At 53.4% G+C, this 18,011-nt stretch overlaps 1 protein-coding gene across 1 annotated transcript in view; it reads right to left on the bottom strand.

The window, feature by feature from the left end:
• The window catches only part of PTPN21 (protein tyrosine phosphatase non-receptor type 21), a 76,735-nt gene that overhangs the window by 8,813 nt on the left and 49,911 nt on the right, over window positions 1-18,011 (bottom strand). The window contains exons 10-13 of the mRNA XM_043919402.1: window positions 17,889-17,968; window positions 9,431-9,491; window positions 8,748-8,832; window positions 3,584-4,869 (exon numbers count right to left, since the gene is read on the bottom strand). Of these exons, the coding sequence (XP_043775337.1) occupies window positions 3,584-4,869; window positions 8,748-8,832; window positions 9,431-9,491; window positions 17,889-17,968 (1,512 nt within the window). The remainder of the gene's footprint in view (window positions 1-3,583; window positions 4,870-8,747; window positions 8,833-9,430; window positions 9,492-17,888; window positions 17,969-18,011) is intronic.

The raw sequence follows: 18,011 nt of genomic DNA, 5'->3' as shown, positions 1-18,011 counted from the left end.
TCCAGGGTGCAAATTCTCCCACCACGGCTAACGTCAACCTGCCTCACGAGAGCCCGAAAATGGAATACTTAGCTCCAGCACTTCTCAGCCTGAAAATGCTCCAGCACACGTCCTGGGTGATTGCTAAGGTCAACTGTAAAGCCAGTATTTGAAGAAAGTGGCTCATAGTCAAAACTCACCCCAAACACCCCTCACTTAGCAGTCAAAGGATTTAAATGTACAGGCCGAATGGTGGTTTCTCCTGTGAGAACCACCATGCAAGACTGAGGGTGAAACAAAAACTCTTTATGTAAACGCAGAAGCATTCAAACCAGTCCACCTCTGCCTGATAGCAATCAAGTCCCTGCAGGTGGAGACGGGTGGAGAACTCCAGAATGTTCCTGCTTATCTGCAATTCATTTCACTGTTTTTAGTACTAAACCTCCATAACCATAATTCACATAGTATGTTCATTCACTTGTGGTCACCATTAAAACAACAAAGGCAACCGGGAGTTACTACAAAGGGGGTCAGAAGGGTAGCAGGGGGTTGAACTCCAGCTCTTGGGAAGTCAGTCAGTTAAATGTATGATGCAACCTCACAATAATAAGTTAAACTTGACTGAGCACTTTCTACGAGCCAGGACCTCACTTTTCCTCCTCCAACAACTCTCTGGGGTTGTCTCAATTACAAGTGAAAAAACAGGAGGCAGAGAGATTAAGTTCTTGGTCCAAGGTCACACCAGCTAGCTGCCTCCTTATAAATGGTAAACAGGTCAAAACAATACAAACCCTGCATTCAAGTCAGTCGCGCTGCACGGCAGAACTCAGAAAACACTTTCTGAGTCTAACCTTAAGTGGGACCTAACACTGCACCACAGAAGGCAGAGGCGGGGTGCCTGTCCCGTCCCGGGCACGGATGGAGGAGCTGGGGGGCTGGTGTGTGAAGGGCCTGGCCCCCTGGGAGAGAACCAGTGAACAGCACGGTCTGGACTCAGAGCCGACTTCCACTCCTAGGTCCTGCACCTATTCCCAGGCCACGGCTGCCATTCACGTTCTTTGAGGAAGAACGTTCCTTATTTGAAAAGACCGGGGCTGAGGGGTGGGGGGAGTGCTTCCCTAGTGGTTCGGTGGTTTGGAGTCTGCCAATGCAGGGGACGCAGGTTTGATCCCTGGTCTGGGAGGATTCCACCTGCCCTGGGGCAACTAAGCTCACATGCCGCAAACAAGGGGAGCAGAAGCATAACCCAGTCCATGGTCTCACTGACACTTGTAGGCCTCCAAGTCAAGGAGGGACGCATCTTGCACCTTTAGAGAACCCTAATCACAGTCCTCAGATGAGCAGAGCTTGCTGGGCCCATTCGAAAACTACAGGGACAACAGACTTGAATACTGGACTCTACTCATCTGGGGCCAGACTCAGGCCCCTCGTTAAGAACTAGGCACAGTCCTTGATGCAATCAGTGAAGAGTGTCAACTACGAGAGGGCCGGAGCGACAGGTGAGGAGTCAGGCCGAGTTACTCCTTCCCGGAGACACATCCACACCCCGTCCCGCCCTGAATCACTGACGCTGGGCCATCCCCTCCACTTCAGCTGACCTGAGACACTGGCCTTTACTGTAGGCAGTTGAGTAAGAATGCACTCCCAAGAAAAAGTGAAAATCAACTTAGAGAGCCCACCTGCCAGGACAGGAAACATGGCGGGGGTTCAGCCCCTGCTCTGGGAAGATCCCACGTGCCTCGAAACAACTAAGGCACAGCGACTGAGCCTGGACCACAGCCACTGAAGCCCGCACAGCCAGAGCCCCGAGGAGCCTCCGCGGAGAGCAGCCTGCCCGCCGCCCCTGGAGAAAGTCCACACGCAGCAACAGAGATCCCGCGCAGCCAAAAGTGAAGTGACTGATTTTCCAAAACAAACTTACAGTTCAAGACCATTCAGAGAAAACACATTTAAATCCATGGCACTGTTAGTCGTTCGAGTCTGTGTACACTCATCTATTTCATAACCACTGTTAGGAATTTTCCTCCTGCTTGTGAAGATGTTTGTGACATCTCAGAGGATCGAATAATACACGAGGCCAGGACCACATTTGAGATGGGCCCTCAGGTCTGAGCGTGCTGACCAGCAGAAACGGGAGGCAGAGGCCCCAGCTGCCAGGACACGGGGGTCAACGGCAAGACCGAATGCAGAGGCTAATGAATCACTCTCACCCGGCAAGAGCCCTGGGCACGGGGAATGGAGGCCTGAGAAAAGCGGAGTCTGAGTCGGGCAGCCAGATGACCCAGAGTGGACACGCGGACGTGAAAATGCCACAAATGCCTGGGCAACGCTGAGGGCCTCACAGTGAAAAGGTTTCAGTGGGAAGAGAGAAAACAACAAGGCTGAGACAAGCAATTATTACTTAATAAAATGTGTGTGTGTGTGTTAGTTGCTTAGTTGTGTCCAACTCCTTGCAACCCCAGGGACTGTAGCCCTCCAGGCTCCTCTGTCCATGGGATTCTCCTGGCAGGAATACTGGAGTGGGTAGCCATGTCCTTCTCCAGGAGATCTTCCCCACCCAGGGATTGAACCCGGGTCTGCATACAATATTTTAAAATATTCAAAAAAAAAAAAAATATTCAATACAACCTCAATGCAGAACAGTGTAGAAGAGAGGAGAACAGGCTACAGAGACAAACACGGGTTTAAAATCCGGTCAATCACGAGCTGTGTGACCTTGGGAAAGTTACTGAGTATCTCAGAGTCCACCTTCTCATCTGTAGAAACAACAGGCCTGTTGTAAAGTGGACACAGTGAAGCAGATGGCCGGCTCCGCTTGCAGCCAATGCTCTGGGAACGGCCTTCACCAGCTAGAGATGATGCTATGCTCTTCCCTAGTTTGCCTCAAGTAGATAAGAAAGTGCTTAAATCAGCACGCTTTATCACACCGAGTATGAAGGAGCTGCATTTTCTACCAGGGACCTTCCTCGGGCTCTCAGCTCACTCAGTCTCTTTTTTAAAGACATCTGGGGTGCTCGGGTTTCTGGTCTTGGCAAAGCAGCCCAGAATCACCCTCCAGTCCCCGGAGATCACAGCACAGCAGTTTAATCCGCACCCACACAGACCCCACTAAGGACACCTCAGGGGAGCTTCCCTGACCCCACAGGAGCCCCAGGCTGTTTTTACCCGGGGCTCACAAGGCGGTCTTGGCCCAAATCATGAAATCCTCACTTCCTCTTCCCTTGTACCACCTTCTGGAAACTTCCCATTCACTGTTTCTCTTCCATTCCAGAGCCTCCTACGTTCACCTTTCCCTCGTCTAAGCCATTATCTCTAGCAATGTCACCAAGATTCTAATCAATCCCCGTCATTTCCATAGATAGTCAAACTCAGAGTGTTCCAAAATAAAGCAAAAATAGGGTAAAACGTGTGTGTCTGCTGGGGAACGGGGCTGTTTGAAAAGAAGTTCCAAGGAAAAAGCTGAAAAACATGAGAAGTCACAGACAAGACGGATAAAGGGCAGACGGTGCAGAGAAGGGCAAGTCTGCAGGGGGCACCGCGCTGCGGGGTGAGGCCCCCGCGCCCACCCCACACCGCGCACGGCTCACCCCCAGCGGCGGCTCACCCCCAGCGGCGGAAGCCCTTCCACCGCGTTCTTCTTCGCGGAGAGGAGATCAGACGCCGGCCTCTTCTGCAGGGAGTCCCTCCGGGCGCGGTACCTCCCCGACGTGGTGAGGTCTGACTCGGACGCTGACGGCGACAAGAGCCCGTCCCGCCGGGGCCGCGGGCCCTCCCCGGGCGCACCACCCGGGGCCTGGGGCTCCAGGATGTGCAGGGGCCCAGGGGCCGGGGGCGCGGCACGGGGGCCGTCCAGGGGGCGTCCGCTCCGAGGGCCGGGGGGTGGCGCAGGCCCCTCCTCGGGGTCCTCGTCCTCATCCTCGTCGCTGCTGTGGATCAGCACGGTGGCGTCGGACAGGGACTTCCCGTGCCCGCCTCGCAGGCTGCCCCGCGGCCCGGCGGCGCCGTCCTCCGCCCGCAGCGCAGGGGCCGGCGCGGCCCTCTCCTGCAGCCGTAGGCCCTCGAGGCCGTGCGCCAGGCCGGCCAGCTCCACGCTGTTACGCTCCTGCAGCCGCGCGCGCCGGGCAGCCGTCAGCGGCTCGCTCACCTCCTGCAGGGAGTGCGCCACCGGCGAGCTGTCCTCCTGGAAGGTCTGCACGGAGTGGTGCACGCGGCGCGTGATGAGGTCGGGGCTGCTGCTGGCGGGCGGCTGGCGGGACAGGTCCGGGGTGCTGTTCGCCGGCCGCGGGTGCGGGTAGGGGGGCGGCGGGCGGTACACCTGCGTCCTCAGGATGCTGGGCGCCGGGCAGTCGCGCGCCTGCAGCTGCGCGTTGGTCAGCTCGGGCACGCTCACGGCGCCCAGCCCCGGGCGCCGCCCGGCCGCCGAGGCATAGGGGTAGGGCGCCGGGCTGTGGAAGCTGTGGCTGAGGCTGAAGGCGCCGGGGGCCGTGGGCGGGGAGCCCGGGCGCGCGTGCTCGCGGATCTCGGGCTGGCTGTACCCCAGGCTGAGGTTCCGCAGCGAGCGGCTGTGCCGCTCGGCCGGCGCCAGGCCGCGCTGCAGCTGCTTCATGACCGTCTCGTAGTCGGGCGTCGGGCGGTAGGACGGCGGGATCAGGGCGCTGTGCCGGTGCGAGGGCACGTAGTCGGGCCTCAGGACGTCGCTGCCCGTGATGCTGGGGTTCGAGGAGCCCGGCGAGGGCTGCAGGTAGGGCTGCGGGCTGTTCAAGGAGCTGGTGCTGTGCGCGCTGTACACGCTGCCGTTGCGGGCGCGCCCGCCGAGCTCGGCCTGCGCGCGGTCCAGGCTGGTCTGAGAGTGGCAGTAGAAGCCATTCTGGTTGGTCACGAAGAGGTTATCTGCGGGCGGGGGGACAAGACCGTTAGCAGGCACTTTTATAAGGAGATTTTTTCTGAATGTTCTGGATTGGACCAATTACTCAAACACTGAGACGGCCTCAACGGGGATGACCTCCGCCCTGTGGTTTATGAAACCAGGCTGAAGGGACCCGCCTCTACTCACACCGCCGGACCCTAGATGCGCGGTTTCTGGGCACCTTGCCTCCTCACCTCCAGAATGGGGTGGTTCTGCCTGCTCCAAGAGCGGGATTCACGACCTCACACCCAGTAAAGAACAGCCGAATCTACGCTCAGTATTAAGAGTACAACTGTACCACTAGACACTGCCCTCTTCTGAAAGTCAAGAGCATGTGTTTTACTAGAGACAAAGCAGGCTTTCCAGAACTCTGGGGAGCTGAAAGCAGAAATACCCTTGGGTGTGTGGCCCTGCTGATGCTGAGCGAGTTCAAGCACCGACCGTCTGTAAACATTTCCTGAAATGAAACTCAAGGCGGGTTTTGTAATTCCTCCAGAATGAAGATAATAGGGCAAAGAGTTCAGCAGGATCTAAGCCTCTCGAGGTCCACAAGTGTCACTGGTAGCTGCACACCTCACCAGGGGCCGGAAGCCAAGAAGACCCCGGAAAAGACAGCCGCACCTGCCCCTGGCTCCGCCCCGACCTGAGTAAGACTGGGGTCACGGCGAGCAGAGTTAGGAGCCTCATCTGTCCACGGAGGCTGCGTGTGCACCTGCTCAGGCTGAAAGGAGGCCTGCTTCTTCAGTCCAGCCTGCAGTTAGCCTGAGAAACTACCTAGGGTGACTTCTAACGCGTCAATGGAAAGACCGCCAGAGAACAGTTGCCATTGATAAAAACATTCTTTTTTTCTACTCAAAAGCCTCATGATGGTTTTATCCAAGGGAACAGGCCAGCGTCTCACGTGTGGTCTCTGTTGGGTGGCATACACAGCCACGATGACACAGGCCTGTCTCCCTGCGGACGCACCGAGCTTCTCCTGTCTGGAAAGCGCTCTGAGGCCTGCGTCTGTGGCGCCCCCTCTGCTCACAGCCGTCACCGCTCGCTCAGCCTCACCCTCGCCCGTCTAGACCAGCGTAATACCTGCTGGTCCTGCTCTGCGCACCCCCAAACCATCCAATTACCACTCTGCGTGTGTAGAAGACTCTGGGTGTGGTATGTGTAGGGAATGATTACGATCCAGACAAATAAAAAGGGAAAGCACAGAAACCACCAGAACCCAAGGGAGAAGTGTGGCAACTGAAGGAGGGAAGTGTTGCAAGTGAAGGAGCCAGTGTCACAGGAGCCGGGGCGAGAAGGGGCACTTCCGGCTGGGGCTGAGCGGCGGGGTCAGGGACACCTCCGGGACACACGGCCCGCGGGGCCTGGAGGGTGGGCGGCTGCCGTTTCACCAGCAGTCGGGCCCCCTGGCTCTGAGAGCTCCCGGGGTGCCCTCCTCCCTGCGGGCAGGCACAGCCGCGCGTGGAGTCACAGTCGAGGGAACGTGAGCAGAGCGTACAGAGGCAGTCCCCTGCCCCCTCCCCGGCCACCCTGGCCACCCTTGCAGAGGGAAGGGGCTCCGGCCCAGAGCCCTCCTGCCAGGGCAGGGGGGCAAGTAACCTGAGGAGGGGTGCATGTGCCCGCAGAAGCGACGGGAGTTTGAGTCTGTGCCCACAGCACAGGCAGTCCGGCGGAAGCGCGTGGGCAGGGGTAGGCAGGAAAAGGACGCGGAGGGTGACAGAGCGGGGCGGGCAGCGGGGAGGCGGGCGGCGGCAGAGACAGCGTGGCTGGAGGAGCCTGGGGCTGCAGAAGGCACGGGACGGGGGTGGAGGGGGGCGGTGAGACCTGGAACAGAAGCACCGAGGGACGTCTCAGAGGACGCGCAGCGCTAGACACGGGATCGACCGGCAGGGACGTAGGATGAGCCGGGCCGCTGAGTGTCAGATGACCCAGGGAGGGTGGGAACTGAGGATGTCAGTCAGCTCCTGTGGTGCAGTGATTGATGAGAGGTCTCAAAACAAAACAAAACAAAAAAACAGACTGCATTGGCAGGAGCAGAGAGAGAGGGAGGAGGAGATACAGAACAGATGTTCCATGAAGTTAATCAGAGGCAAGAGGATGTGCAACTGTCTGGGAACTGAAGGCAAAAATGAGAAAAGAAAAATTACAAGCAGTTTGGAATCCCAGTAACCAGGCGGGCGGGGGCGCAGTGACTTCACCATAAGGAGAAGGGAAGCTAGGGAAGGGACTTGTGGAGCAGGGTGATGAGCTCAACTCCAGGATGTTAAGCCTGCAGCACGCGGTGGCAGCGGAACCAGCGCTCCCACTCAGCCCGCGGTCCTGAGGGCCCCCTGAACGGCCCCCAGCCTGCCGGACAGGGGGCATGTGGGGCCGGAGCTCAGGAGTGAAGGTGGGCTGGGGAACACAGACAGTCCTCGTCGCTGAGACCCCAACTGCGGATGAGATGAGATCAACTGGACGCCTGCGGAGGGAGCGGGGCCCTGGGCAGACCTTCGGGGCAGGGAACACCGAGGGGGCAGGAGGGGGAGCGGCCAGCGCGCTGAACGGGCTGGAATGCTGGGGTCCGACGGGAGGGAGGGTGTGCGGGGCCCGGGGACCTGCGCGAGGGCAGCTTGGCGGAGCAGCACAGGTGGGAGGGGAAGGGGGACCAGAAAGCAGACGGGGCACGCAGGTTATCACGCTCAGAAGCGGGGAGAAAATGAAAAAGAAGATAGTTCACGCTGCAGTCTGGAGAGAGAGGAAAGACATCAGGATGCTCGCAGATGGAGGAAAAGGGAGGAACAGAGCGGAAATCCAGTGCAGAGAAGAGAGACTTTTTTTGGGGGGGGGGGTCACAAAACCACAGGAGGGCAGCGTGCAAGGAGAAACCAGTGAAGAAGGTAAAAGTAACATCCCGAGGTGCACACTCTGCAACTCCACAGCCAAATCCATCCCCATGTTCCCCCCGCCCCCCACCAGCTCACCGCAGGGAAACTCTCACCAACAACGCATCAACACCCACCTCCTGGTCCCCTCACACGCCACCCTCCACAGTTCCCTGTGGGTCTGAGTCCAAGCACCTGCTTCGCCGTCTGTGCCGGGGCAGTCACCCCCCACCTCCACCCAAAAGCAGGGGCAGCGGCCCCACCTGGGAGCTCCCTGCTCCCCACTTTCCGAAGTCACCCCTCTTTCCAGAAAGCCTTTCTCAGATGGCCCAGCTCACTCTCATCACAACACACCTGTTCCCTTTGTACCTAAGTCATCTGTGTACTTGTGTTATCCTCCTGTATTAGGTTCTAAGCTTCTTAAGATGTGGAATTACCTCTCTGTATCCATCTCCCCGCCTTTATAGCAGAGCCTTGTGACAGAGTAAAGTAAAATGCTTGTAAAATGAATGCTGGAGATACAGCTTCGGAGGCGCTGTCTTCACACAGCTCAATGTGCCCGTTGTTTAAAGGATAAACATAAATAGAGGAGCATAATCCTTTACAACGGGAAGGTCTGGGCAGGAAAAAACGCAGAACAAGCCTGTGACCTCCGGGGCTGGAAAGCACAGAAGCGCTCAGAGCCCACGGGGCACATGTTAACAGGACTTGGGAGCCAGTCTGAAGGAGTGCCCATGGGCCAAACTCAGGATCAAATCTGAGCATCAGAATCTGACGCTGCATGTTTTCTACCCACACCCAAACAAAACTGACTAACAGCAGCCTCTTTTATGAGTCCAGGCTGGCTATCATCATGATAGTAATTCTGTGAAATTAAATTTTAAGTTATTTGTGTAATAACTTCAGCCAAAAAACTATCCTGGCTTCAAGATCTCCAAGCCTTCATGATTTATTCAAATTATACTAATTTTGTAAGGCATTTCAGAAATGGTGTACTTTACCGAGGGAAGAGGTGTATGGCTCTGTATAATGTCCATTATACTGCAGCTGGGGTGGGGCGGCCATCACATAGGGTTGCGGCTTGGGCTAAGAATTGCAAAGTTGGAAACAGGGTTAAAACACATCGTCTATGGAATATGTGTAGAACAGTTCTTTTCTGGCTTCTTTCTCTTCATTGAGAAACTTTTGAAGGAGACTGACGCATTATATATGAAAAATAAATATCAAGACCCTATAGCTCCTACCCTATCTATCCTTTTCAGGGTTTCCCAGAAAGGCAATGCTACGTGTTATGCTCTGGTATCAGACAGCACACAGCACCAGAAAGCAGAAACAGACATAGATTTCCTGAATTCTTATATAAATAATCGATTAGAACAAACTTATATGTACTATATTTAATCTTATTAGCAAATTTTAAATATCTACTAACTTCTGATTACTCTTGGCTAATAGTCAATGTTTTCAGTATTAAGTTGGACCTAATATTTTAAAATATATAACACAACAAATGTTACATATATAAATATTAGTCTTAAGTTGCAGAAAATCACCATTTCTTTGGTCAAACGTCAGCATACTTCAATGGTTCAGACTAAAACTAACATTGCTAAAAGCGTATTTTATTAAGGAAGGCAACAGCACTAAACAAAAAAAGGCAATTGTAATTTTCCTTCTTTCTTACCAGAGACATCCTCGAAGAAGACCTCCTCCTAATTGGATTCACTATGACAGTCTGAGTTTGCCTGTAAAAATAAGACATGTCCTTGAGAAACACATATACACATGCTTATATGCACACAATCTTCCTAAACATGCTAATAAGAAAGTAAAATGATAAATCTTCCCAAGCGACAAACTCATCCAATCATCAACCAGAGAAAAGGCAGGCGGTCCCCCAGCCACACTCCAGGGTCTGAGCCTCGCGGAGCAGCCGTCAGTCACCTGGACGAGCCCAGGGCCGGGCAGGAGGAACCGTCCCCGGTCCATGTAGGCAGGCCCTCCGGAGCCATCAGCAGCAGCGCGGAGGGGGCGCCAGGTGAGAGGGCCACAGACTCATCCCCAGGGAAGAGTTGGCGCAAATGCGCCTCTCCTGCGGGCCGGGCTCAGCGCTGACCACCTCCGTTCTCAGTCCTCAGGACGGACGTCAGCTGCCAGCCTCAGAGCCAGAGGCAATGCAGTGCCTTTGACGGACAGCCTGTGAGCCGCTGACCACACATATGATCAAGAGACAAGCTGGGAACTTGAGAAACTTAGCAATATGTGTGTTAGCTGCTCAGTCGTGTCTGCCTCTTTGTGACCCCATGGACTGTAGCCCACCAGGCTTCTCTGTCCATGGGATTCTCCAGACAAGAATACTGGAGTGGGTTGCCATTCCCTTCTCCGTAAGAATAGATATTTCCTCTAAGAAACTAAGGTAGGGAGAGCAAAAGAGCAGGAACTTCGGTTCAGTGGGCTGGTGGTAACTCCATTTACTTTCCTCTGCAAGAAACTTCTCTCTGGTTCTAAGTGTACTTTTAAAAAAGCAATGAAAAATATTCAGGAGTCCTGGCTAACATTATCAGATAATGTGAGATATTAAGCTACTCAGAGCAAGCTCCATCTTTGAGTAAACATAGGTCACAAATAAGAAAAAGAAAACTCCTTTTGTCAGAATCTACCTTTTAAAGATAAAGGCAAGAGTTTTTGTTGTTCTTGTGTGTGGTCCATTTTATTGCAAATAAGATCTAGGAACCTATACACACAGGATTCTTGAGTTTGTTCAAGATGCAATTTTGTCAAAGCACTTTTTGAAAAACCTTTGAGCATCTATTCCTGGTCCATAAGCTTATGTGACATGAAATTACAGATTACCAAAAATGTCATCCTTGGTTATAGTGTTCCTAAGGACTAATTACTAGAAAATCCATAATCACAAAGTGACATTATCTCCATTTAATCAGTACATTTACCATCTCAAGCTTCAAGTCTCAAAAATTATTCTCAACACTGTAACAACAAATTTCTTATATTAAATCCCTAAATATTAATTTTTATAAGATTTTTGAAGGAAAAGAAAATTACTCCTAATAGGAGCTATCAAGTAGCTGCAACTGCTTTTATGAGTTGACTTTTTTTGATTAAACACTTTTTAAAATAACTTCCTTTTATTATCATTGGAACATATTAAGGTTGGTGATGAAGAATAGAGGTCTCTTTCCCAAAGGATGTTCCCATTCTGCCAGTAATTATTATGCAACAAAAATAAAATGGATGTCAATTCCATTAGATTGCAAAAATACCCATATCAGTTGGTAAAACATTATATTAGTAAAGTCAGGAGGGTGTATCTGAGCTTTTTCCCCCTTACTTATTTTTAATTGAAGGACAATTACAATTTTGTGATGGTTTCTGCCATACCTCAACATGGATCAGACACAGGTGCACACATATCCCCTCACTCGTGAGCCCCCCGCCCCTCTAGGTTGTCACAGAGCACCGGTCTGAGTTCACTGAGTCAGAGCAGACCCCCCCGGCTGTCTGTTTCACAGGTTAGCTCTTTCTGAAAATGATCCTTAGCTGCACGGTATTGCTATTTAGTTGCTAAGGCCTGTTTGACACTTTGCCCCCGTGGACTGCAGCCCTCCAGGTACAGACACCAAGCCCGTCTGCATTGGCTGGCTGGGTCCTTTAGCACCAAACTAACAGGGTAGCTCCTCAACTGCACGTTCATATATTCCTCAGTTGAGCATCCGGGATTTGAAGACACTGCACTCTGTAGCCGAGAGGTTTACCTTCCCTTTACTCTCCATCGTCAGGGCTAGGTTTAGGCCATGCTAGTTGGCCTCTGAAGTTTATATGTAGTCCAGAGACTCACTAAATTGACTAAACCTTTAAAGGACTACAAATTCAAAATGCAGAGATGAGGAAAAAGGCTGTTGATAGGATCTTCCGACGAGGTGTCCAGAGCTGCCCAGCCAGACACGAAAACAAAGGCTGTTAAACACGAAGGCCAAGGATGTGAGCTTAGGAGCAGAGGCGGCACCCCACACGGCAGTCTATTCTGGCACCTTGCTGGCGGCCCCCAGGACGGAGGCGGCACCGCAGAGGCCACTTCCGCTAAAAGCAAACCAGCACGTCTTCCTCCTGCCCAGCTGACGTAGGCAGCCTCTCCATCAGGTCTACATATTCTAACCTTCTCTTTCTTCTTGCCAAAATCTTTGTCAATGCAGTTTTCTAGGAGACCAGTTAAACTTAGTACACAGGAGAGAACGGTTAACAGTTGGTAGTGTTTGGGGGCAGTTACTATGCTGGTGGGTGCTTCTAAAAATGAGACAACTAAAGACCTTGGGGCGGGGGGGAATCACTGGAATTCGTGTATTGGAGAAGACACAATAAGAAAAGGCTGCTAGCCCAAGTAAAACAAATGATATTACTTACTGAAACAGTGTGAAAGGCTATACACAATTACCTCGGGGAATCCAAACACCAACTCCGAGAAGGAGGCTGGTTATTATCCTGATTTTACAGATGAGGAAACTGATACTTAGATTAACTAAACTGCTCCTGGTCACATGGCAAATAAGCAGAACTGGCATTAGAACCAGGCGGGTCTGTCAGATTCCTGAGCACATGCTCCTAACAGCCGGATTACCTGTCTGACGCCCCCCACCCCAACAGATACAAGGGCTCCACAGAGGGAAAGGACACACCGTCGCACCACTGGTGCACGGCATACAAGGGAGGTGCCAAACGTGTGCTGAACAAGTGAATGAAACAGTGAGGGAGGACTAAAATGGAGCACTTACCACGTGGGCCTCCCTGACAGCTCAGCTGGTAAAGAAACCACCTGCAATCCCAGAGACCCTGGTTCAATCCCTGGGTCAGGAAGATCCCCTGGAGAAGGGATAGGCTACCCGCTCCAGTATTCTTGGGCTTCCCTTGTGGCTCAGCTGGTAAAGAATCTGCCTGCAATGTGGGAGACCTGGGTTCAATCCCTGGCTTGGGAAGATCCCCTGGAGAAGGGATAGGCTACCCACTCCAGTATTCTTGGGCTTCCCTTGTGGCTCAGCTGGTAAAGAATCTGCCTGCAATGTGGGAGATCTGGGTTCAATCTCTGGCTTGGGAAGATCCCCTGGAGAAGGGATAGACTACCCACTCCAGTATTCTTGGGCTTCTCTTGTGGCTCAGTTGGTAAAGAATCTGCCTGCAATGCAGAAAACCAAGGGTCAATCCCCGGGTCAGGAAGACTCCCTGGAGAAGGAAATGGCAACCCACTCCAGTACTCTTGCCTGGAGAATTCCAAGGACAGAGGAGTGGGACAGGCTGCAGTCCACAGAATCGCAGAGTCAGATACGGCCGCAACTAAGTTTCACTTTCACTTATAATTTACACTTTGAGCTGTAAAGACAGTGAATTTCTAAGAGCCGACTTTTGCTTTGTACGCTTTCTTTCTTGTATATTTCCAGCTATAGAGGAGTGAGATTCTGATGCACAAAAAATATGTTGGCTAGTGGAAATACCCAGAAAATGTTGATCTCAGTGACTTTCCTTAATGCGACAGGGGCTTTCTCGTCTTCCAGGCTTCTCTAAGTGTCTTCAGAAACCCTGCAGCAGGCCTAGAAGAAGGGGGACAGCCCCAGCCCCTCCAGGCAGGGTCAGCCCACCGCCTGATCACAGCAGTCTCCAGAACAGACCGGCTGCTGTGCTTGGCGGCAGCCCTAAACTGCAGGGACACTCGCCGACGCCTGAGCGAGCAGCCCACGGGCGGCAGGGATTCAACCTCCCCTCTAGAGGAAGTCTGCGGAAACTTCTACCACTCGGCTTTGTAGGCTGGGGGGCAGCAAATTCCCCTTCCCCACCTCTCCCCAGAGGGGAGAGAGAAGAGCCCCCACACACCAAGAACCCGCTCAAGATTCTGCTCCCCTCCGATTCTTCTCATGCAAATTCAACAGGTCAATGATAGCATGACTGGGTCTGGGGCTTGGGGTGGCGGAGAAGGGGAGAGCAGTCATTTGACCTAAGAAACTGTCATTACCTCATTTAAGTCCTATTCCAACTCTAAAGAAATGTCAAATAAAACTCACATTATCCTCATGCTATAAATTTAAAAAGCAGAGAATTTCCCCGGTGGTGCAGTGGCTAAGACACTGTGCTCCCAACACAGGAGGCCTGGGTTCCATCCCTGGTCGGGGAACTAAGATCCCACATGTCACGGGGCAACTAAGTCTAAGCGCTGCAACTGAAGGGAAGCCCGTGCGCTGCAACAAAGACCAAGCACAGCCAAAAAATAATAACAATTCATTTTCTTCACCTGGGGAACAAGTGCTATATTCACTTCTAGAATGAAGTGGGTCTCTCCCATCATAAATTATTTCATAGGAATAGTTCATGAAAATGGACTTCCATGATTTAACACGTACGGAAATTAAAAGCAAAATGTAGAAAATAGCCCTTTACATATAATTATTTCATTTTTAAAATACTCATTTTCCTTATACAAATGTAATATATGCAACTGAGGATCTAGTATAAGTGTGGTTTTATTTATATTTGGCAATAAATAGCAGTTATTACCAAAAAAATGAGCTTTCTAAGACTGAGTCATTTACCAGACACACACACACAAATTATTTATTTTCCCTCTGAACTTTAAAACCATTATCAACGGGTGATTTGCCAAAAAACTCTTTTAAAAATGTATTAACCACCACCAATAGGGATGCCTACTGGAAAAAGATTCTATCTTATGGTTTATTTCAAATGACTGATTCTCCATTAACTTCCAAGAAAAAAAAAAAAAAGTGAACTGAGGGAATGATGGCTCATTATGAATACTCTGAAACTTATGAAAGGCTTTCAGTCTCCGAAAGGGCTGTGGCCCGGCAGACCGCACACGTGCTGCTCTGAGCAGCACACACGCGTCTGCAGGGACAGCGCTGCCACCCACGCCGGGTAACAGGCCGGTGCGGAGGGGCCCCACACGCCGCCGCCCGGGACCGGCGCCGCGGAGCCCGCCGCGAGGGGGCGCCCTCCTCACACACAGCCGCCGGGAGCCCCGAGCCCGGCAGCCGGCAGAGGCGGCGTCCGCCACCTGGGAAGGGCAGCCGCTGCGCCTGGCGGTTCGCGTTTCCCCGCGGCCCCAGCGGCAGAAGCGGCGGGACTCATCTCATATGAAAGGACGGTGGAGGGAACGGGTCGGCGGGAGCCTGGGGCCTCAGGGCTAGTTGCTGGATTGGTCCACCCCAGCGGACGTCTTTCCCGGCCCCAAGCCGGGCCAGCCTCTTCCTCTGCACGGCGGCTCCTTCACACCGGGGCCATGAACCGGAGAGCGCCTCTCCTTTCCGGGCCCTAAGGTACAGCCGTCCTTCCGTCAGGAATGAAAGGACGGCTCGTCCCCCGGACTCCCGCGGTCTGGTTCAGGCTCGTCACTCGGAAGCCGTCCCCGGTCCCGCCGGACGCCCGGGCTCTGCGCCCTCAGCCCCGGTGGGGTGGACGGACGGACGCGCCGGGTTCCCGTCAGGACAGCCGGCCCGCAAGGCTCGGCCCGGACTCCCCACTCTGCCCCCAGCTCCCAGCCCTACCGCGACTCCGCGCCGGTCTAATCTGCACAGCGCCCCTGTGAATGGGCACCAGGACTGTACAAACGGTCTGCTGTGCAGACGGGAGGAGACGAAGGCGGGCCACATGACGCCTGACACGGAGGAAGCGCCGACTGAATCACGGTGAAAAACGGCAGGAAAAAGCAGCACTCAGACGGGACGGCACAGACTGAACGCGCGGCGGGCCCGGGGAGCAGCGCTCAGGCTGGATCTAGAGGAATGAGGAGCCCATCGGAGGAGAGGAGGACGGGGGCCTGGCGAAGGCCAGGGGCCGCGAGAGACACCTTCAGGGCAGGGACCGAGGGCCCTGGGAGCCAGGACCGAGGCTCGGCGGGGCACTGGGCCCGAAGGAGGCGGGCTGGAGGGGAAGACAGCCCAGATGTGGTCCTGAATGATGGCTGAGAGCAGAGCTGCATCTTTTGGCTCATCGGTTCACGAGACTGCGCAGAGCAGGCGCGACAGGGCCAGCCAGCCGGCAGGGCTTCAAGAACAGGGGTGGGGAAGGAGCGGAACCGCTCTGGTTCACGTGGCCTTCTGCCGGGAAGCCTCTCGGAGCCTTCTCCTAAGGGCTCTGACAGCACCACAGACATCCCGGGGCAGGGGCGTAACACTCGCTTCTCCAGGTTCACTCAGCAAATTCGTCAAGGCCTGCGGGGAGCGAGGCCCTTGCTCGGCACCCAGAATACAGAGGTTAACAAGAGGGGAGAGGTCTGGGCTCTATGGCCAGCGCTGCAGGGGTATGGCTGGGATGGGATGCAGACCGCAAACAGGGAGGGCATTACCCAGATCTAGGGGCTGCAGGCCATGATGGGGAAACAGGATGGTGGGCTAAAGGGAAACGGGTAGCAGATAGAGACGGGTGCACGGGGTAGTCAAGAACCGCCTCTCTGGGCCTTCCCTGGGGGTCCCGTGGCTGAGACTCTGCACTTACAATGCAGGGGGCTTGGGTTCGATCCCCGGTCAGAACTAGATCCCACATGCCACACAACTAAGACCCGGCACAGCCAGATAAATAAATACTAAAAAAAAAAAAAAAAACACGCTTCTCTGACGAAGGGCACCTCCGAGGAGACCCCTATGCAATGAGGGCCAGTAAAGACTGGGGAGTAGGGGGTCGGCCGGCCGAGAACACTAGTGTGGCTGGAGTGAGGTGAGCAGGGAGGAGGGAAAGGGAAGCGTGGGACCGGGCAAGCACAGAGCACAGGCGGCTTTGCGCTTCCAAAGAGAGAGTCGGTGTAGGCCTTGGGAAGAGTGGGAGGACTCCAGCTGACGATGGCGAGTCGGCTACAGTCAGGGAGGCCCAGAAACATTCAGAGAGCTACGGCAGTGCTCCAGGTGAGAACCGGGGCAGCCGGCACCAAGTTGCCCGCTGAAGGAGTGGTCAGGATGGCCCGATTTAGATATATTTTGAAGGCACAGAGTTCGCAGGGCCTGCTGACGAACTGCGCATGGGATGAAGAGAAGCAGGGACTGAGGTCTAGCTCTGGGGCCCGGTGACTATGCTGTGCCACCGCCTCAGGAGACAGGCAGGAGCGGAAGCCGCAGACTCGGGGCAGGAAGGCAAGAAGCGGGCTGAGAGTCTGGCTTTAGACGTCTTATCGAATCAGAGAACCTGCAAGGCACCCAAGTGGAGATGCCAAGGAGGCAGCCGTGTGTGCGAGTCAAGAGCTCGCGGCAAGACAGGCTAGAAACGAAGTGAGGTGCGCTGTTGGTATAGATGCTGCTACGAAGCCTGGGTCAAGCCGAATCCCTTAGAGTAAGTGCAGGTGATAAGAGGTCCGGGGGTGAAACCAGCCAAGGTGACGGAGAAGACACAGCCTCAGAAAGAGGAAAAGCAGGAGAAGGGGGTCCTGGCAGCCAAGGAAGAGCATTGGGGTGCAGGCAGGAAGGGACAGGCGGAGGTTTGGTGCTGCCCGGCACTCAAGTGAAGAGCTCTTCAAATGACCACTGGGCGAAGGTCGCCATCACCCCAACAAGCGGCGTCAGTGACGTGGGGGCTTAAGGGAAACAGGGTGGGAGGAGGGAGACAGCGAGCGAGATGATGCAACTCTTTTGAAGAGAAAAGAAGAGACAGCACCGTGGCTACAGGGATGTGGAAACAGAGAAAGTGTGTTAAGAGGTAAAATGTGACAGCATGTTTGCGTCCTGACAGGAATGACCCAGCAGAAAACGGTAAACCCATGGGGGCAAGGAAAAATGTAAGAAGGGGTATAAATTCTTCAAATGGCTGGAAGAGCTGCATGAGCTTTTATGACTCAAAGTGCTGATTAAAAAAAAATTTTTTTTTTTCCTTTTAGCTTTCAAGAATTAGAATAATTCTGTTACTAGTTGAAAGAAATCTTAGAAGCCTATTTGTAGATACTAGAGGTTGGTCCAAAGCTAAAATGAAAAATAACTGAGAAATAAAATTCTAACATACAAAAGCAAAGAGATTATTGTAAAAATGTCATTCAAAAGTTATTTTCTTAAAAAAAATTTGCCCTTTATATATGATACCCTATAGCTCAAGATGAAAACTTCTAAGGTCATCATTTTCCAGTATCCATGGCAGGGTATACTTACAGGCTGCACTGATTTAGTCTGTAGAATTTATGTCTCGCAACACAGAGTCTCCATACGTATTTTGCTGTTTCCATGTCTTCCTAGTAAACAAAAGAGGCACAAAGTAAGGCAAAGCACCTTGTC

This window comes from Cervus elaphus, chromosome 12 (assembly GCF_910594005.1).
Source record: "Cervus elaphus chromosome 12, mCerEla1.1, whole genome shotgun sequence".
Taxonomy (NCBI): Eukaryota; Metazoa; Chordata; class Mammalia; order Artiodactyla; family Cervidae; genus Cervus; species Cervus elaphus.
This window is presented reverse-complemented; position numbering and strand designations above follow the sequence as displayed.